This window comes from Vulpes vulpes, chromosome 7 (assembly GCF_048418805.1).
Source record: "Vulpes vulpes isolate BD-2025 chromosome 7, VulVul3, whole genome shotgun sequence".
NCBI classification, from domain to species: domain Eukaryota; kingdom Metazoa; phylum Chordata; class Mammalia; order Carnivora; family Canidae; genus Vulpes; species Vulpes vulpes.
In genome coordinates, this window is record NC_132786.1 from 1741984 (window position 1) to 1763685 (window position 21702).

The 21702-nt window shown below is 43.2% G+C and overlaps 1 protein-coding gene and 1 pseudogene across 2 annotated transcripts in view; both read left to right on the forward strand.

Moving 5' to 3' along the window:
* LOC112912510 (aldo-keto reductase family 1 member D1) overlaps window positions 1–21702 on the forward strand; it is a 59511-nt gene that overhangs the window by 9899 nt on the left and 27910 nt on the right. Inside the window, exons 2-4 of one of the 2 annotated variants that reach the window (XM_072762785.1) lie at window positions 3811–3986; window positions 15470–15637; window positions 17525–17641. In XM_072762785.1, the coding sequence (XP_072618886.1) occupies window positions 3894–3986; window positions 15470–15637; window positions 17525–17641 (378 nt within the window). In that variant the 5' untranslated portion in view covers window positions 3811–3893. Of the gene's footprint in view, window positions 1–3796; window positions 3987–15469; window positions 15638–17524; window positions 17642–21702 lie in introns of those variants that run through there. The other variant, XM_072762786.1, reaches the window with a different exon arrangement.
* LOC112907015 (synaptotagmin-17 pseudogene) lies at window positions 9624–12129 on the forward strand (annotated as a pseudogene).

Genomic DNA, 21702 nt, shown 5'->3' on the forward strand with positions numbered 1-21702 from the left:
AATAGAATATAATTCACCACTAAAAGCAAACAAGCTACCAAGCCATGAAAAGACATGGAGCAAGCCTATGTGCATATTACTAAGTGAAAGAAGCCAATTTGGAGATCTGTATGGCATTCTGAAAAAAAAACACTTTGGAGACAGTAATAAGATCTGTGGCTGCCAGGGATTAGGAAGGAGAGAGGGATGAATAAAGCAGAACACAGAGGATTTTCAGGGCAATCAAACTATTCTGTATGATACTAGTACGGTAGATACCTGACATTATACATCTTTCAAAATCCATAGATGTACAATGTTAACAGTGAATCCTAAAGTAAACTAAGGACCTTGGTGGATAGTAATATGTCAAACAACTACCTCAGTTGTAACAAATGTACCACTCTGGTGGGGGATATTGGTAGTGGGAGAAATCAGAGCATGTGTGAGGGCAGCAGATGGGAACCCTCTGTACTTACTATTCAAATTTGCTGTGAATCTAAAACTTCCCTAAAAAATAAAGTCTAAGAAAAAAGAACTCATTGGATGGTCTCAGTAGCAGAATGGAGGAAAGAAGACAGAGGAAAGAGTTAGTGAACCTGAATAGATGTCAGTAGTAAGTAATCCAATCTCAAAACAGAAATTAAGCATATTTTTTAAAAATGAGAAGGGGCACCTGGGAGGCACAGTGGGCTAAGTGTCCGACTCTTGGTTTCAACTCAGGTGGTGATCTCAAGGTCATGAGATGGAGCCCCCTGTTGGACTCCATGCTGGGAGTGGAGCCTGCTTAAGATTTTCTCTCTCTCCCTGCCCCTCCCCCACTTCCTAAATAAATAAATCTTTTTAAAAAGGAAAAGAGGAAAGTAGCAGAGTAGGGAGCTCTAGGGCTCTGTCCTTTTATTAAAAAAAACAACAACAACAACAACAACTAATGAGTTGGTAAAGCTGTCAGCCTCATTTTTTGCAGAACTTTGGAGTATAGTCAAGAGTCTAAAACAACCAGGAATAAGCATAGTGAAGAAAGAAGCTGCTGCTTTGCATTAAGAGAGAGGACTGTGGTGGCTGTGATGGTGCTGACCATCCCCCATAACCCTGATCTGTGGCAGTCAGGAGGACTAAGCCCATACTCCTGGTACAGGATGCTAGGGCCATAGGAACCAATGGAGATGTTACTCTTAAAGAATCATCATTGTAGGTCCCAGCCTGTCTGGTGGCACCGTGAAGGAACACGAAAGGGCTTGCTTTTATTTTGCCTAACTCAAGCATTCCTGGGGGACAAAGGCAGCTGCCTAGGAGGCTTTTGCTGTGTGTACTTAAAGACAGAAATTGTAGGGGTACCTGGCTGGCTCAGTCCGTGGAGCATGCGGATCTTGATCTTGGTCATGAGTTTGAGGCCCGTGTTAGGCGTAGAGAGTATTTAAATAAATAAACTTGAAGAAAAAAGATAGAAATTTTGCCTCTGGCAGCCAGAAGTTAGTTGGAACAACCAAAAGACTGAAAAGCCTGAGAAAGAAAAAATTGGGAAAGGGGATACGTGACGGTGGGGGTGGGACACTTTAATCATGAAAGCCACACATATTCTCAGGGCTGGTGAAAAAGGTCAGAAAGGCCTGAGAACACCCTCAGCTTTCATCTCTGACTGGCCTTCAGGCTCTATGCAAGCTGGAAGCACAGACTAAGGCAACATGGTAAGCAGTGTGGGAAAGCAAAGTGGTGCCTCCAAAGGAGCCAATCTGCAACACTAAGAGAATTTGTAGGGTTTTTTGAGGCAAGCATTAAAGGAAACTGTCAAAACACCAAGTGACCATGATCACTTAGATAGCCAAACACAGCTTTCACATGACAAACAGTATAGACTTGCCAAAAAAAGTTTAGAGGAGTCAATAAAAAAAGCAAACAATAACAACTCACAAACAAGCAGCAGAAACAAACCCCAAGGAAGAGGTAATATCTGATTTCTAGAACAGTCACACTGTAATATTCAAAGTCTCCAGTTTTTTTTTATCTCCAGTTTTCAATCAAAAAATTACAGAATGTGCAAAGAAACAAGAAAATGTGGCTCATTCACAGGGAGGAAAAAAGGAAATTATGAATGTCCATGAGGACACCAGGGCATTGGACTTACTAGACAAAGACATGAAATCAACTCTCTTAAATATGCTCAAAGAGCTAAATAAAGTCACAGGGAAAGAACTAAAGGAACCAGGAAAACACCATCTCACCAGATACAGAACATTACTAAAGAGACAGAAATTATAAAAATGAATCACACAGAAATTCTGGAGATTAAAAATATAATCATTGAAATGAAAAAATAACTGGAGGGTTTCAACTATAGATTTGAGCCTGCAGAAGAATCCAGGAACTTGAAGATAGATCCATTGAGATCAACCAGTTCAAGAAAAGAATGAAAATAAATAAATAAATAAATAAATAAATAACCAAACTCAAGACACCTATGAGAGACACCATTGATACACCAACATATATAAAACAAGAGTCCCAGAAGGAGAGGAGAGGAAGAAACTAAAAGAATGTTTGAAGAAATAATACCCCAAACTTCCCAAATTGGACGAAAATCATGAATCTAAATATCCAAGAAGTTCATTTAGCTACACACCAAAAAAGTCAAAAGTAATAAAAATAGAGAAACATATACTAGCCAGCATCTTAGCACACAAAGGTGTACAATAAGTATTTGTTGGATCAATTTGCAATGTTGAAGACCACTATGGCCCATGTTCCACGCTCCCCAACCTACTTGAAATCGTTATATCCCCCGGCTGCTTATGTATCTGTAAGCAAGAATGATGGTCCCAGAGAGCAAGTGAATTATAGGCAAACTTCAGCACATTCTCACCATCCTGAACACGCTTATCTTTGAGGTCACAGAGTCCAAAGCTCACATTTTACACACAGCACAATCCTTTGGAGAAAGGGCATAATAAACATTGGTTAGTTGTTTCTCTACTTGCTACTTCTTTCCTTTTCCTTAACAATCTCCAAATTCTGCCCAGATAAGATTAACCCTAACTCTAAACTTAGAAATGGCTTCTAATTATCTGCAGGTGATTAATCTTTTATTTCCTTTGACCATCATGATTGGCAGTGCAGACCAAAAAAACCATGCCTAGGTTGCTGTGTGAGCAATGAGGTAAATAAAAATGTCTTTTTTCTGGAGTCTGTATCTGGAATCACATCACTCCTTGGGCCAGGCATCATCTTTTAACAATAAGGGGGAAGTCGGCTGAGGGGGAAGGAAACAGAGACATGGACTGGGGGATGAGAAACTGGTTCCTGGCCATATTACTTATTTCTCTGGCACAGTGTTTCCCAAACTTAACTAGGTAATAAAATCCTAAACCCCTTCCTAGTCCTGCTGCATTAGAATCCCCAGGCTCATTCAAGGGGGGGGGGGGGGAGATTATGGCAAAAAAGGCAAATCCTGGGAAACTGTTGTAGTCTCACCTGAAGCTAGCCCTAAGATTGAAGCTTTCAAACATATGAACCAATAAATGTCCTTTATAATTTAAGAGAATTTGAGACCGGCCTGTTATTTGGCAATGAAAGCATCCTCACTGGTAGAAACCAACTGGACTTTTTTTTTTTTTTACTTCTTTTTTTGTTTTGTTTTCCCTCTTTTCTTTGTAGAGAAGTAAGAATCAACTCTCAGTGGGTTATGTTATTTACATGCCTCTGATAAAGTTCAAAGGACAAGCTCAGGATTTTCAAAACAACCTAAAAAAAAAAACCAGATTGAGAAATACATCTGCTAATCTCTCTTCCCTCCCACTTCTCCTCCCTCTGGCTCTCCTTTCTTTAATTAACTAGGCCCTAGAACATCTTTTCTAAAAGACTTCTCTAGAGGCATCCAGAATCACTCCTAAAAACTTGAAACCCAAACTCCCTCCAGGATGTACCTCAGTGCTGCAAATCACCGCATACCCCTAAGTGATGGAAACAGCATTCCTATCATCGGTCTTGGGACCTACTCAGAACCTAAACTGGTAAATTTCTCTCTTTTTTTTAACTTTCCTAGAGCATAATGTTTAATTAATTGTGTTGATCTCATTGATTTACTTTTCATAATAATGAAAGTAATCTTCAAGGAGTACTATTTGGCATCCCTGAGTATTGAACCAGAGGTTAAAACTATACCAGTTTATAATTTAAAATTATCTTGAATTAGAAAATGAGACCTTTCTTCTTCCTTTGCTGAAATTTAGCTGAATGCTGATCATTAGAACCAACTGAGGCACATGAAATTTCTGAATTTATTACTTGTGGGGTTTTAGAAACTTATATTTGAGACTTTCTACTTTAGTCTAAGAAATACTTGGTAAAAACCTACCAGGTGTGGAGACCTAGTCTTTAGGAGCTTCAGCTGTGAGGAGAACAGTGTCTGTGCTGCCTAGGGATTAAAAATCAAATAGAGGAAGCAGACTCTTTAATAGCTAATTGTAGAACAATGAAAATAACAGTAAATGCTATCCTAGAACTATAAACTATCTCTCTGAAAATACAGAAAAGAAAATCGTTAATTTGACCTTCACCCCCTTGACAGTAGAGTCAAGTCAAAGGGGCTATGTGAACACCCCCACCCCCCACCCACCTCCCCTTCCACTCCCCCCCCCACCAGTTCGTTTCCCAGAGTTAGGAGTCTCTCATGTTCTGTCTCCCTCCCTGATATTTCCCACTCATTTTTTCTCCTTTCCCCTTTATTCCCTTTCACTATTTTTTATATTCCCCAAATGAATGAGACCATACAATGTTTGTCCTCTGACTCATTTCACTCAGCATCATACCCTCCAGGTCCATCCACGTCGAAGCAAATGGTGGGTATTTGTCGTTTCTAATGGCTGAGGAATATTCTATTGTATACAGAGACCACATCTTCTTGATCCACTCATCTTTGGATGGACACTGAGTGAACCCAAATTTCTTGTAAAAGTGTTTCATGCCTATGGACTCAGGGAATTTGAGATGGAACCAACACTTAGTATCACTAAGCACTCTGTGCATTATGCCACCTCATGATGACTAATGAAAAGTAACACCTACAAATTATCCATGTGACTTTCTCCTTTTGAAAGCTTCTCAGAATGTTTTCATACAGGGATGCAATAATCTATAATAACCTCCCTACAGCTCCATCTGGGAAGGTCCCAACAGGTGAGAGTTTGGGTCTTACTCCTTTTTTCAGTTTTGATAGAAATTAATCCTGTTTTTATGAACATCAGCCCATGGGGTTAATAATCCTTATTTATCAAAAACTTTAAGAAAAACTCAAGAATGTTACCAGATGTGCAAATGACACAAATCCAGGACCAATGGTAAATATTTTGGAAAATGGACAATAATTTAGTTTGACAGATATTTATTGTGTGCCTACCAAATGCAGGGCATTTTTCTAGGTAGCATAGGGATTGAAACAATGGTTTAGAAACAAGGGATTTAAGTGGAGTGACTGAGGATAAAAACACACACACACACATATAACTAAAATGTAAGAAAAAGCTGAAGTGCTTTAAGAGAGAGAACACTGGTTCAATGTTAAAGTAGCAATGAGCAAATCCAGTTATGAGGTAGATCAAGAAACATCAAGTTATGGGGAAGGAGTGGTGGTCTGGGCAGTAGATTGGGAGTCATAAATGATCCTGTATTCTTTCCTGGGTGGCCCTTGTTGAGATTCCGGTAGCTGAAAGCAGGTTTCACAGTCTGGAGAGTGAGCCAAGGACTTTGTATCTGGGACAAGGGAAAGGTGAAGTCCAAACCCTTGATGAGTAGTAAGGGAAAGCCTGAAAAATCAAGTCTGTTCTGCCCCTGAGCTGGAAGGGGATGGGGGGGAATATGCTTAGGACTCCTTCCAGGCTTTTGCCATCCTTTAAATATTCCTCGCTTTCTCTTCAATGCCCATCGAATCCCCTCCTCTCAACCCAGGGAACCTTATTTCACATTATACCAGGCATTTTTATTATATCCTGGGGGCAACATGCTAAAGGAAAAGAATAATGCAATGACACTTGTGAAAGCACGGCAAAAGAACTTGATTCAAGGGCAGGTGCTGTTGTGATAGGTCTAAGAACCACTGCAATGGGATTTTGCAGGAGTGGGGGAGCAGAGAGGTTGAGCTCCCACTCCAAATACAGCATGGGAATTTACAGCAAAGGAGCGGGGTGGGGGTCAGTGGCTGGAAAAATGCTCAGAGAAAACATCAGGGATAAGGGCTAAATTGGTTGACTGGCTAAATCAATCTAACAGGATTCTTGCTATGACATTGCCTGGGCGATGGTGGCAGCTGAGGGTTCCTGATTAGACAGGGAGAGGGATCATACATGGAGGACAAGGAGTTGTTGATAACTGACTTATCAGGATTCTTGCTGAAGTTGGTTGATGCAAAAACAAAAGAATCTTTGTCAGTGGTCAGAGTGGTTCGATAACCTCCACCTAAAGAGACCAGGAACCAGACAGCAAGCACAAATAAGTGTCCTGAGGAGGTAAGTCTATTTCTGTGTTTTGTTCTGCTTTCCCATTCTGATAGCAGGCATGAGGGCAAGAATCAGCAAAACTGGAGACCCCACTGACCAGTCCAAGGATAGCACCTTCTCCACTACAGTCAGTTGTATGCACAAGCAAGGGTGCAGCATGGCCTGACTTTCTAACAATTTTCGGAAAACATTATAAAGTAATTATGAATTTTTAGGTAATGGCAACTCATTTATGGTTTTGTAAAATGTTCTGTGGGCTGATATTCTGAGGGTCAAGAATTCAGTTGGTGTTTGTTTTTACTTTAGTGCAGTGTATATCCTGAGTTCTTTCCAATACCTGTGATCCCCTTATACTCACACACCTGCCACAGAAGCCTTGGCTTTTAAAAATCAAACACCAAGAAATGACCTCTGCGTTTTGTTTTACACACACACACACACACACACACATCATTCCTCTCCAGAGGCAATTAGTGCTACACATCAAGCTGCAAAAAATAGTTTGGGCAGGGTAACAACAACAACAAAATACCAGGGAGCAAAGAATGGGTTTCTTTTTCAAAAATATTAACCTGGGCAGCCCCAGTGGCGCAGCGGTTTAGCGCCACCTGCAGCCCAGGGCATGATCCTGGAGACCCTGAATCGAGTCCCACGTCAGGCTCCCTGCATGGAGCCTGCTTCTCCCTCTGCCTGTGTCTCTGCCTCTCTCTCTCTCTCTGTCTCTATGAATAAATAAAAACAAAATCTTAAAAAAAAAAACAAAACAAAAATATTAACCTGTCCAAATTACAATGAATTAAAATGAGAAGAGATGGAACACATAGAGATCAGGTGAGAAGGCTTCTACAATAAATCAGGCAAAAAAGAACAAAGACTTGAACGTGGTTGGTAGCTGTGAGGAAACTAATTTGGCTGGAGCCTAGGAAGGAAGGAACTTGGCCGAAGGCCACACATCATTGAGGGAAGCTCTACAAAGCTTGGCAACCAATTGGATGTAGGCTAAGGAGAGCAGATGGTAAATCCTAGGCCAAAAATGATGTTTTAGGCCCAAATCTAAGGCTTTGAAACTTACTGAGTCACTTACTCCCTTATTTTTGATCTACCTCCTTTTCTTTTTTTAACATTTAAAATTTTGAAATACCATGGACTTAAGGCGGGACAAATGCTTTTTGTGGCTCCTTAGCTATAAGATCCAAAATTAGAACATACCAGACCCCAGAAACTGTGTGTGCCCTTCCCAACCTGAAAGCCTTCCTCCCTCAAAAGGGGATTGCTCTTCTAAAGTCTTACGGTGATGACTTTTCTTGCTTTTTTTTTTTTTGTAAGAGTTTTCTAAGAGTTACACAACTGTAACATACATTTCTATACAATTTTTGATCTTCACATGAATAGAAACATTGGTTGCCCTATTTTTTTCTGCTTCTTTTTCTAAATATAATCTTGTAAAACTCACCCATGTAATTAATCACGGTCTTTGGCCATTTTTATTGCTGCATGACTGCTTAATCATAAGAATACGTCAGTATCCATTTTACTGTTGATGGGCATTTGAATTGCTTCCAGTTTGGGGCTTTGCAGACACTATTTCTAGAAAGAGTCCTACACAGGTCTTATTGCACACATGTATGAGTTTCGCTAAGACATGCATGTAAGAGTGGAACTGCTGTCCCGTGGAGTACAGTGTCTTCAATTTTAGGAGATGATGTCAATATAAATAATTTCCAAGGTATTCGTATAACTTGCACTTCTTCCAGCAATGTATGAGGGTGGCTCTGCTCCTCATTCTCATCAACATTCGGTGTCTTTTTAATTAATGTCATTTCATAAGTGTAGAATAAACTCTTATTGTGGTTTAATTTGCCTTTCCTTTACTCTAGATGACATTGGCCAGTTTTTCCTATTTTTCTTAAACATCTTTGATATCTTTCACGAAGTGTGCCTTCTGTGCATTTTTCTTTTTTGGATTTTCTCTTTTCTTCTTGATAGTGGATTTGTGAAATAGCTGGTATGAGACCTTTGTCAGTTACATCTATGCGAAAATACCCCTTCCTATTTGTCTTTTTACACTTTTAATGGTGTCTCGATGAACAGAGTCTGTTTTCATAGTCCCGTTTATCGCTCTTAATGTATGTACCCTTAGTGCTCTCTGTGGCTCAAGAAATCCTTCTCTCCCTAGTGTCTTCTTGGGTTGGGTCCTCTGGAGAACAGCGTCTGAGAAGGAGACTCGCGTGCGGGCGGCTTAGTGGAGAACAGGCTCAGGAGTCAGGCCCGCAGAGGGGAGAGGCGGTTCCGCACAGTGGGAGGAGAGCCCTGGGCTCCGGCCGCTCCTTGGTGCCACGGGGTGCTCTGGAGGGGCCACGGAGCTGTGCTGGTTGGGGTGAGAGGGCCAGCCTGTTCCACCCTGGATCGCACCCAGGGAGTCAGGCGGAGCACCCAGCACCCAGCACCCAGCACTGCTGGCGGCCAAGCAAGGAGGGCGCCTGCCCTGCGCGCCCCGTGACAGCCCCACGTCTGCCCGGAGTCCCCTGGACCTGCGCGCTTTGCGCTACCTTCACCCCCGGGAAGAGCTCCCGCGGTGTGGTTTGGTCTCGCTCCTGGAAAGGTCTTTAAAGACGTAGGTTAGGGATCCCTGGGTGGCGCAGCGGTTTGGCGCCTGCCTTTGGCCCAGGGCGCGATCCTGGAGACCCGGGATCGAATCCCACATCAGGCTCCCGGTGCATGGAGCCTGCTTCTCCCTCCGCCTGTGTCTCTGCCTCTCTCTCTCTCTGTGACTATCATAAATAAATAAAAATTTAAAAAAAAATAAAAAATAAAGACGTAGGTTAAAAGGAAATAGCAGTCTACGGCCATACCACCCTGAACGCGCCCGATCTCGTCTAAAAGGAAATAGCTCCTGCTCGGTGGGTGCCGCAGCCCCGCCCCCGGCCCCGCCCCCGGCCCCGCCCCCGCCGCCTCCGGCCCCAGCCCCGGCCCCGCCCCCTCCGGCCCCGCCCCCGCCGCCTCCAGCCCCGCCCATGGCCCCGCCCCCGCCCCTTCCGGCCCCGCCCCGCCGCCTCCAGCCCCGCCCGTGGCCCCGCCCGTGGCCCCGCCCCCGCCCCTCCGGCCCCGCCCCCGCCGCCTCCAGCCCCGCGCTCCGGGGGCTCCGAGCCCCGAACCTGGGAGCCGGAGCGCGGGGAAGGGCCCGGACCCGGGGCGGCGGAGGGGCGGGCGCCGCTCCGAGCCACGCCGCTCCCGTCTGGGGCCGCCCGGCTGCCTCGTGCATCCTTCCCCCTGGGCTCCCCGGCCCGGCCCCTGCGGGCGGAGTGAGCGCGAGCGGTGGCGGGCGGACCTCCAGGAGGCCAGCCCGGGGCGGGGCAGGGACGGGGACCCCGTCCACACAGCCGGGAAAGCCCCTCGGACCCCTCGGACCAGCTGCCAGATCGCACGCAGATGCTCGTGCTCAGACACATCTCCGTCTACACAGCCTGACCCGGAGGACTCCGAGTCTCCAATCCGGACGACCCGGCTCCCCACTTACTGGTATGAACCCACCGAGTCTGCTGTTCTCAGTGCCAAAAAGGAGCCCGTCCAGCCCCGGTGCTCAGGCGGCCCAGGCCCCCGACGACCTCCGCACGCTCAGCCCCAGCTCACTCCCCCCACTCCAGGCGGCCGGGGACAGGCCAGGAGGTCCCGGCCCAGGACAGCTCCGGTAGGACCTGCCGCAGCGCCCTGACGGCCACGGAGGCCAGGGACCCGCCCCCGCCCATCCCCGGACGCTCGCGCCAGGACATGGCCCGCCGAGCCCCTGTGCCCAGACCCGTCCCCTGCCAGGCCGGAGGAGCTCTGGGCACACGGGGTCAAACGCAAGACCCAGAAGCCTGTGAGGAGCCTTACACCTTCGAGATCCCCCCCCAAGCTCAGAGGAGGACCCTGCTGCCGGCCGCGGGGGGTTTTGAGAAGTTTTCCCGCCACTGTGTCACTGGGAAGGTGTCGTGCCTCTGTGCCAGGCTGACCTGATGCAAGGCGGGCAGTGGTGGAAGGCGCTGGGCCCAGCTCTCAGAATGAAGTGGAGCTGGGGGAGCTGCTCTGGCACTGGATCATCTCCCCGGTGCTGGGACCCTGAGTGTGGATGTCATTCGAGCCAAGCAGCTTCTTCAAACCGATGTGACCCAAGGTTCAGACCTTTGTGACAATCCAGGGGGTACATGGACTCAGGCTTGTGGAATCAAAGAAGACATCCTCCTTAAGAGGCACACTGGATCCTTTTTACAATGAATCCTTCAGCTTCAAAGTTCCCCAAGAAGAACTTGAAAATGCCAGCTCAGTGTTTACAGTGTTTGGCCACAACGTGCCAAGCAGCAATGACTTCGTCGGAAGAATTGTCATGGGCCAGTACCCCTCGGGCCCCTCTGAATCCAACCACTGGCAGCGGGTGCTCAACACTCACCGCACCACCCTGGAGCAGTGGCACAGCCCGAGGTCCCCGGCTGAGTGTGACCGTGTGTCTCCCGCCTCGCTGGAGGTGACCTGAGGGCTGCAGGGAAAGCAGCTTTCATTTGCTGGAGGAAAAAAAAAAAAAGGAAGAAAATTAAAGACAGAAAAAAATGTGTCACGGGCCTGTTATATCCACAACGCAAACACACGTACACAGATCCTCCCAGAACTGAGAGGAGGCTGACTATTGAACACAAATGGTTGCCCTCAATGAGCAAAGCCTGAGAACTTTCTGGAAACCCCATCTGTATGTCCCGAGCGGAGTGGGCTCTGCTGTGAGACTTACTGGCAGTGCTTGCTCCTGTTGATACCCCAAATGCACTTTCAACCCTCAGGCCAGAGAAAGGGCCTCCCCAAGGGTGCCAGCCTCCACTGAGATGAAATTCTCTAAGGGCTTGGCCAGTGTGCGGGAGGCCCGACCCCCACACCCAGAATGCACAGCTGCTGACTGCGTGGCTTCTGAACAGCCTCCTGTTCCCTGGGGTTCTTCAAACCTGATACCTTTCTCCCAAAATGTAAGCACTTTGTCTTCTCTTTAGTAGACGTGGTAGATTAGACTCTGGAGAAAGCAAGTGGCATCCAAAACTATGCCGGTGTAAGAAACTCCCCTGGCTTAACTGAACTTGTCCTCATGTTAGCCTACTCCTAAGGACCCCCTGTGGGTGGTATGTGAACGTTCTCAGGTGTGTGCCCTCGCAGGTGAACACGCGTGTGTCCCTGTGTGTCCTCCTGGTGAGCAAGGCGCTCGGCGGGACCTCAGTCCTCAGCCCTCCCTCCTCTCTGCCTCTCCCAGTGAAATCTCACCCAGTGTCCTCCTGTCTGTCAAGACCCCACCTTCAGGAACAGCCTGTGCGTATATCAAGTAAACAGAATATGACGGAGCAAAAGTAACCTTATTTGACTGATTCGTGGTGATTGTGGCACCCAGAAGGCCTGCAAAGGACAGCTGCATGGATTAGAATGGCCACCACACTCCCATCCAAGATGACTCCTTCCTTTGTCATACTCTGAGCATCTCTCTGTGTTTGTGTGTGACCCAAAGTCATTTTTCTCGTGCTAAGGAATTAGTGTAATTAGAATGATCTTTCCCTGTTGGATGCATCTGTATCGTTCCCACAGCCTATTGTCTGGTGGAATGGGGAGCTATTTATTGAAATTAAAGATGATTTATTTGTGCCATGCAAAAAAAAAAAAAAAAAAAAGGGCGGGGAGGGAATAACTCCTGCCACGAAAGCTGTCTTCAAGTTACAACTTAATCTCCTTCCTGAACTACCCATTCTAGGTTTCTTGCATCCTTATCCAACATCTCTTCTGGTCTAGGTGGCTTATGAAGCTAGATGCTCATCTCTGAGTTGTAAGAGTCCCTGGTCAACCAGTCCTTCTCAGATTATGGTGCTGCTCTTAGCTGTTAACTATCAGAATTGGGAAGGGGTGTGTCACTGGATGCCCTACGTACCCAACATTTTCCTCCTTGGCTCATCATGTAACAGCGGAGAAGCCCTATCTCCTCCTGTGAGAAGGTCACTTACCCCTGCCGGTATGGCAACATCTTTCCTCAAATACTGAACTCTTGAAATAAGCACCCTGGGTTCCCCTGGGAACTAGGACCTAGAATCCACAGAGCCTCAAATTCAGGGACGAGAAGCACACATTTGCTAAGTGAGTCAAAGGGAATAATGCGAAGCTGAACCACTCCTGCTGCATTTTCAGATCTGTGTATTCCACTTAATGGAGACACAGGACTATATAATGGATGTTGACCCAGGATATATGTTCCCGCCTGGACGGTGGCACTGCATCCTTATAGGACTCTCCCCTTTCTTGCGTGAAGGAAGGTGCTGTTGACCATTTTAGGAAACTGAAATCTTTATTTCACTGATACCATCCTTAATGCGTGGAGTCAAAATTTTGCATTTAAGATTCTACTGTCGTGTCATTTATTTGAGTCTCCAAATATAGTATTCTATTTGATCTTTCTGAGTTTTCCTTAAAGTGAATTTTCTTAAAGAATCTGTCAGAATCTACATACAAGTTCTCTTATGCTACACTTAAGAATTAAAAAGAAGCATTTTTCTCACATCCACATTTCCAACTAGTTCTTCCATATTGATTAAAATTAAGTCCAAAATAGTAATTCACCTCATTGCTGCTTCTGCCATCTGAAGGAAAATATTTTTAGCAAGCAAAGACTGTACCAGATATTCAGCTTTTAGAAAAGGCTCTTTAATGGTAGCTGAATAATGGAAGACTCTAACTACTATAACTTGCTTCTGTGCCCTCGTGAAGTAAAGCATCGTTTGTATATTGCTTCAGTACCACACTCCTAACTTAGCCTTTGTCTTTCTTGTTTTCTTTATCCTAAATGCTCTCCCCTGTGCCTCTTGTCTTGGGTTGATCTTTGAAAAAATAAGCATATACTTTAATATGCATTGTTAGAGGGTTTTCCCCTTGTATTAAATCTGTTTTGAGTTCTGTACTTCCATTTATCAATTCCAGCCACAAAATCTCAGTGCTATTTCTGAGATGTATTTACCATCTCATATGAAGCTTTATTCTTTTCATTAATACTATGTATATACCCGATAATGGAAGTAGTATTTTTATTTTGACCGTTGAATTTTTGGAATCTACCCCAAGTCTCCTCTTCCAGTGTGTTTTGTTATCACGCTTGCTGTCATCCATAACATCTCATTTTCCAGGGTGTTTGGGGGGAGGGGGTGTTGCCTCAATTTCTATTCAAGCTCTATTAATCATGTTGTCAATTAATAAACCAAAGAGATATTTCTGACATTCCTGGAAAGTGTGTCTCTTTTCCCAGCTATTTGCGACTATGTATCCTATTTCCTAATACCATCTGTGTAGCCAATTTTTTCATTTTTCATATCCTCTTATCTTCTCAGTAGTGATGACTTTCAACTGAAGTAAGGAAAGAAGATACAATTTATGCTTCCAGTGCTTTTTATTTCCAGGCCAGGACTACAAAGTCACTAGAAATGCAAGAGATTTCTTTTCTCACTCATTCTCAATGAATCAACTCCTGTGGGCCAGAATTCACAGGTCTGTTGAGATTTGTCAAGAATTTGGTCAGAACACTGAAGATATAGAAGCAAGCACAAGGAGTTCTCAGTATTTGTGAACAAGATTGGAATGATCACCATCTGAATATGAGGTCATTAAAAATCTATAAATAGGATTAACCCTCTCCTCCACACACAACCTAAAAGATGATTTGAATATTTTATTCAGCAAGACTAGATGCTTATCTTTGATGAAAATATCCATCACGGCTTCCATTTCTCCTTAAGAAAAAATGTAACTAAAATGAGACATACTCATGTATATTTAAAATGTCACCAGACCTAAAGAACAGCAATTTATGTGCAATCTGAAGAATGGATAACTTATGTTTCCAGTGTCAAAAGTTTGTCAGGTCTTTAGGTTCTCTCAATGTTCAGGGGTTAGAATATTCTTATGCTTCATGCAGGTTAATAAAATGAACAAAGATTTGGATACCAAATTTGAAAAATCTAACACCCCCCAACACTCTTCTTTCCCAGTTTTATTGAGGAAGAATTGACATACAATAAACTATACATATTTGAAGTATTCAATTTGATGCGTTTGACTCCTATGTACACCCACGAAGCCATCACTATAATCCAGATGGTAAACATATCCAGCACTGTAAAAGTTTCCTTCTGTTCTTTTTTTTTAAAAGATTTATTTATTTATTTATGATAGACACAGAGAGAGAGAGAGAGAGAGAGAGAGAGGCAGAGACACAGGAGGAGAGAGAAGCAGGCTCCATGCCGGGAGCCCGAAGCGGGACTCGATCCCGGGACTCCAGGATCGCGCCCTGGGCCAAAGGCAGGTGCCAAACCACTGAGCCACCCAGGGATCCCCAGTTTCCTTGTGTTCTTTCGTAATTCCTCCCTGCCAACCATGGTGGGATTCACCCCTTGTCTCCCACCCCAAGATAATCACTGATCTGCGTCTGAACTATACATTAGTTTTCATTTTCTGGTATTTTACACAAATGGAATCATTATTTATTTTTCGTCTGGCTTCTTTCACTTTGTATAATTATCTTCATATTCACTCATGTTGCTATTATCAGTATTTCACTCCTTTTTATTACTGAATGATATTCCCTTCTGTGGATATATCTCAGTTTGTTTATCCCAAACTTTAATTTATAATGGAGACTTCTTCAATGAACTTGTGCCCTCTTATAACTTGGCTGTTGTGAAATCTCTCGTCCCTGGTAAAACTGATCAAATTCCGTCTCTGAGGCCACAAAGCTAGGGCAGACTTGGGAAAGATAGAGGGATGGGGGGTGGGAAGGGAGTTTCCTGTGAGGTCAGTGTCCTTAGCCTCCAGACACCATCTTTCAATCACAACATGTAATTGGGAATTTGTCATTTTTGTTGTAAAAAAAAAATGTCTGTGTGCTGAGTATCCTGATGAAGAATCATGAAAAGAAAGATCCATTTCTCTTCTTCCCCACCATAACCCCCTTGCCATTTCAGACTCCTAAGGGGACCTGTGCAAAGTCAGTGAAGATTGCCATTGACACAGGATACCGGCACATTGATGGGGCCTACATCTACCAAAATGAGCATGAAGTCGGGGAGGCCATCAGGGAGAAGATAGCCGAAGGAAAGGTGCGGAGGGAGGATATTTTCTACTGTGGAAAGGTAAGATCTTCCCTTCAATCTCCAATTCCTTATATTAATAGTGGATCTGGTGTCACTTTTCTCCAAAAAGAACTCCAAAAAAGGGTGAGTTCTCAACTCCCAAATTTCTCATTCTTGCCCAGAATTTAGGGATTGATTAATTAGCCCATTGAAGGTTACGGCAAATCTCCTTCTTCATACATGGGTATTGATTTAAAACAATATGGGGGGCAGCCCAGGTGGCTCAGTGGTTTAGCCCCACCTTCCGCCCAGGGCGTGATCCTGGAGATCCGGGATCGAGTCAAAAACCTTTTCTTCTCATCTACTCTGGTAAACAGTTGAAGCTATTGCGATATCTATCATGTTGGAAAATTTGAACCAAATTAAGTCATCTAGTTCATAAAGTTGCTATGAGTTAACATTTACAAAGCACTTAAACGTAGTACCTGGCACAGAGCTAGGACGATATGTGTTTGTTGAATAAAAATAAATTAAAATGTGTAAAACAATTTTCAGCTAGATGGGATGGCAGCAATAACTCACCAAGGGGGCCTACAGTAATGATAAAAACATATTTTTCCACTACTCTTTTCACTGTGTTTTCTCTTTTTATGCATTGAAGGCAAGAAAAAATTATTGTCCAATGTACAGAAAAATCAAATTTTATCAATTTTACTTGCCCTAACTTGTGACAAAAAGGGTTCAGAAATTCAAGATTTGTTCCCAAAAACACTTTGAATAAATTTGATGCTCCAAGGAATTGTATTACTTTATCCCAAGGCTCTGAGGATCCCTCAGTACCCTGTGCTTAATAGACTTCAAGGGTACACGTGCTTCAGTTTGACAATGTAAACCTTAATCTTTCATTACCTAACACTTTAGAGATTGACTAATTTCATTTTTTTTCATTAAACTAAATTTCTTTTATTTTTTCCAGCTTTATTGAGATATCATCAACATATGATATTTTGCAAGCTTAAGGTGTACACCATGTTGACTTGATACACTAATGTATTGCAAAATGATTACCACCATAGTATTAGCTAACATCTCTATCATATCACAAAATTGCCATTTCCTTTTGGTGGTGAGGACATTTAAGATCTATTCCCTCAGCAACTTTCAAGTATATAATACAATAGGATTAATTATAATCACTATGCTTCATATTAGATCCCCAGAATTTATTCACCTTATAACTGGAAATTGGTACTGTTTGACCAATATCTCCCCATTTTCATCTGTGGATAGCTAATTATTGACCTTTATTGGAAGATGAGGCTGGAGTCTCCCACACCACCATTTTGGTGACATTATCAGTTTAGCCAGAGAGCCAGTAATTTCTTAGTAGGAATTGGCACAGTTTCCCTGGGGTCTCAGTAGGACCAAATGAGAACAAAGCAGCAAAAAAAGGAAATCTAAACATTTGCAATAATTAAAGTTTTACCAGCTTCTGCACCACCTGTCACAAGGTGAAGGATCCAGTGAAGTCACTCACCTAACCATATTTCTTGTCCCGCTAAAGCACACCTTTTATCAGACTGTCCTGAAAACACAATGCTGAAGCCAGCTAGTCAGATAATGTTCCCACCTACACAATAAGGAAAAGTGAAAGTGCTGAGGGTCAATTCAGAAATTAGCAGGGAGCAGGGCAAGACTCTGTCACCAAACTAGGTACTCTATACTTCAGATGGATCTTCCAGTCTCTGGTACTATATTTGGATAAAGTATACTCTGGGTGTCAGGAGTTGTATGAGCTCATCCTATACTCAGATGATACTGCAGCATAAGCATATTTTTGTAAAATGAAATGAATTAATAATGTATATGAGTGCTTTGTTAAGGGTTGTATTACTGTAAAAAAAAAAAGTGCAGATGTTAGTTAACTATCACCTTTTATTCTTTCAGCTGTGGGCTACAAAGCATGACCCAGAGATGGTCCGCCCAACCCTGGAGAAGACACTTAGCGTCCTCCAGCTAGATTATGTGGATCTTTACATCATTGAAATACCCATGGCTTTCAAGGTGAGCTCAGATGCCTAAAGATAGGTCTCTGCTCTTAGGCAACCATGAGCCAGCAGCTGTGTGTGAAGCTATGAAGCTAGTTCATTATTTATCACCATAGAGTGTTAAGGTGTTCTGTCATTATAAATCAGATAGTACTGGCCAATTCCAACAAATGCCTATAGAGATTATATATAACAGGCTCAGACCTGGAGCCCTAGTTTTTGATTCATAATCCAATGTACTTGCTATTATATCTTGTCTTTAACTATAGTTTAAACTCTCCCCACCAAACCAACGTGTAGTCCCCCAACTATACTCTACATTTTAGTTACCTGGCATTCAGACACATCCTTCTTCCTGTTTACAAAGTCATGAAAATGTCCCTGCAGTACATAATGCAACATAATATATGCAACCGAAAACTTACTCATCCTCCACCCCCTCCAAAAAAGAAATAACCCAAAGAATAGTCAGGTTCTTGGAGCTAGATCCAAGGGCAGGGTATCTATGTAATATCTATTCCTCTAGTTCAAATTCACTACTTCTTTGAACTTTTTCAATCTATGGACTTGTTTATTTAACCAGCAACAAACAACACACCTATATGTATATATACACTGCTAAAGAGCAGTCACTGCTTTAAAATTTCATTGAGGGCAGGAGAAATTGAACAATGAAATTGGCTACTTGTTCACAAGGTAAATCAGATTCTGCTGCTAGTCAGAAAGAACAAAGACTCTGCCATTACAGTGGCCAGAATTCCTTTATGTGACCAACCTGGCTGCCCCTATTCTTTTCTCTGGAAATACTTTCCTTGTTGGCTTTCCTCTGTAGTCACATCCAAGATGGGCTTTGGGAAAGATTGCCCTTTTGCATCCTACTTTATGAAGATAGAAGTTTGGAGACTTCACAATGGCCTTGGTAATCATAGGCTTTTACTGGTCAGGTTGAGATTTAATGGACAAGGCAATATCCCTTAAAATGTAATAACCTTTCAGTAAATTTACATTCAGTCAGGTCCATGAATGAGTAATTAAAACTAAAAATCTAATAGGGTCACATTTCTTATATCTAATCCGTGGCCTATGGTTTCTGTCTCTTAGTAAAGAAGCTTCTTGTTTTATTCATCTGCCTCACGTTTAGCTTACTGACCTCCATCTGATTGGAAATACTATAAAACGGGGGCACCTGGTAGCTCAGTCGGTTAAGCATCTGCCTTTGGCTCAGGTCATGATCCCAGTGTCCTGGTATCGAGCCCCACATTGGGCTCTCTGCTCAGCAAGGAGTTTGCTCCTTCCTCTCCCTCTGCCTACAACTCCCCCTGCTTGTTCTCTTTCTCTCTTTGTCAAATACATAAATAAAATCTTAAGAAAAAGAAAGAAGAAAGAAAGAAAGAAAGAAAGAAAAAGAAGAAGAAGAAGAAGAAAGAAAGAAAAGAGAAAGAAAAAGGAAGGAAGGAAGGAAAGAAAGAAAGAAAAGAAAAGAAAGAAATACTATAAAACAGGCAGGCACAGTTAATGTGTTCCTTATACCCAGTCTGCAATTCACTGGATGCCCCTTTGTCTAGTAGGGCATCTGTGGCCTGAGATCTTATCTTCAAAGACAACCAGCATTCTCACAAAGTCCAATACTACTTCCCTCTAGGATTCTTACCTTCCTTTCTTGGCTGTCACTAATTTATCTATCTCCGGAAGGCTCAGATATGAACTTCTGTCATTTTGGATGACATCCAGAAGTACGAAGTACCCATTTTAATAAAATGTCATGGGCAGCCCCGGTGGCGCAGTGATTAAGCACCACCTGCAGCCCAGGGTGTGATCCTGGAGACCCGGGATCGAGTCCCACGTCGGACTCCCGCATGGAGCCTGCTTCTCCTTCTGCCTGTGTCTCTGCCTCTCTCTCTCTCTCTGTCTCTCGTGAATAAATAAATAAAATCTTTAAAAAAAATAAATAAAATAAAATAAAATGTCATCTTACCTCTTGTCTTACAAGCCCAGTAGCAACAAACCTCTTTCAACACATGCCTGAAGACTACAAAATGGCCAGAAAATTCTAATACCTAGTGGTTTTCTACTACGTCCCCTAAAGCTCCACCATTAGTAGGCCTATTTGTCTGAGACTCAAGACAACAATTTAACAGATTCTATGCTCTTACAGAGCAAGGATTGCCAATTCTTAGCTGGAGGGGGGATACTTCTCACTGTCCACTATGCCATGTTGACCTAACCAACTTCTCATTACTTGCCATACCCCAAAATCTTTGAATTAGTCAGAACTTGTTTTTATAAATGGCAGAAATCCAACTCAAGTTGATGTTAGCTAAAAAGGGAGCCAGGAATTCCAAGGGATATCTAATTCAGGCACAGCTGGATCCAGAAATTCAAACTATGTATCTGGCCCTTTATCTCTGGTTTGGTTGGCTTCGTCCTCAAAAATCCTTTTCTGCTTGATGACAAAATGGCCATTTACATGCCAAGCCTACATTGTCAACACAACATGACAATTCAGAGAAAGAGAGACCACACATTAAACCTCACAGAGAAATACTGACTAGCCTTCCTTAGGTCATGTATCTGTTACCGACTAACCTTTGCAAAAGGCCAAATTGGGGACTGACTGACATCTTTGACCGAGAATAAGAGCTGGGTCAACCCATCCAAAAAACATGGAAAGGGCTCCTCCAGAGGAGACAGCACAAGTATGATAGAAAACAAAATAACAGATTTCTACTGTAATTAATTAGAGGCCACTTAGCATAGTGATAAAGATCATGGGTTCCAGGGGGATCCCTGGGTGGCGCAGCGGTTTGGCGCCTGCCTTTGGCCCAGGGCGCGATCCTGGAGACCTGGGATCGAATCCCACGTCGGGCTCCCGGTGCATGGAGCCTGCTTCTCCCTCTGCCTGTGTCTCTGCCTCTCTCTCTGTGTGTGACTATCATAAATAAAATAAATTAAAAAAAAATAAATTTCTTAAAAAAAAAAAAGATCATGGGTTCCAGAAGCAGGCTGCCTAGTTTGAATCCCAGCTCTGTCACGTACAAGCCAGATGACTTGGTTATCTGATCTTTTCCATATAGTCTTAACATAGTAGAGTGGACAAAGTCTGTATGGGCTTTGGAGTCACACAGATGAGGGACTTATTTTCAGCTTTACTACTTACTAGCAATAATCACTTTGATCTTTCTTTTTCTTTTTTTTTTTTTTTTGGTTCTTTCTGAACTTCAATTTCATTATCAGTAAAACGGAGACAATGGCAACTAACTTGACAAATGTTGCGAGGAGTCATTAAGATTATATATGTGAAATTACAGGCACAATATCTGACATTTTATAGATAATATTCTGAAATGTTTAGGTAGAAGGGAACCTTAGTATAAGATATCCCAACAACCTAATTTCACAGAAGAGAAAGTTGAGGCCCCAAACAAGGAAGTAACTCACTCAGGTTTAGTCCATTAGAACAGGACCACAAGGTGGGCTCCCTGATGCCAACCCCATAACACTGCCCCTCTGTTTTGTCCTCATGAACCTAGCAATCCCAATACCCTGTGGACTACAGTGATTTTTTAATTTCACGTTCTTGGGAGTTATAACCTCAGACCTCATCCTCACACAACTAACTTCACTCATATTCAAAGAGTAGATTTCTACACTTAACTCTTAAAGATTTGGAAAAAGCCTATGTCTAAAAGTGAGAAAATGAAATTTACTTTCCTGTGGCTGACCGATGATGTGTAAAATCTTTTCGGGAAAGGTAAACAGAAAATTTCCACTCCTATTCTTAGATGGGGTCAAGGCTCAAGGATACAGAGAGAAGGTAAAATTTTTAACAGTGAAAAATGACACAGTATAATGACATTACTTCCCAAATGAACCTGTAATTCCTATAATTGAGAAATCAATCTTCAAAGCCAAAATATCACATGCTTTTTTTAAAATATTTTATTTATTTATTCATGAGAGATACACAGAAAGAGAGAGACAGAGACACAGGCAGAGGGAGAAGCAGGCTCCATGCAGGGAGCCCGACGTGGGACTCAACCTGGGGTCTTCAGGATCACAACCTGGCCTGAAGGTGGC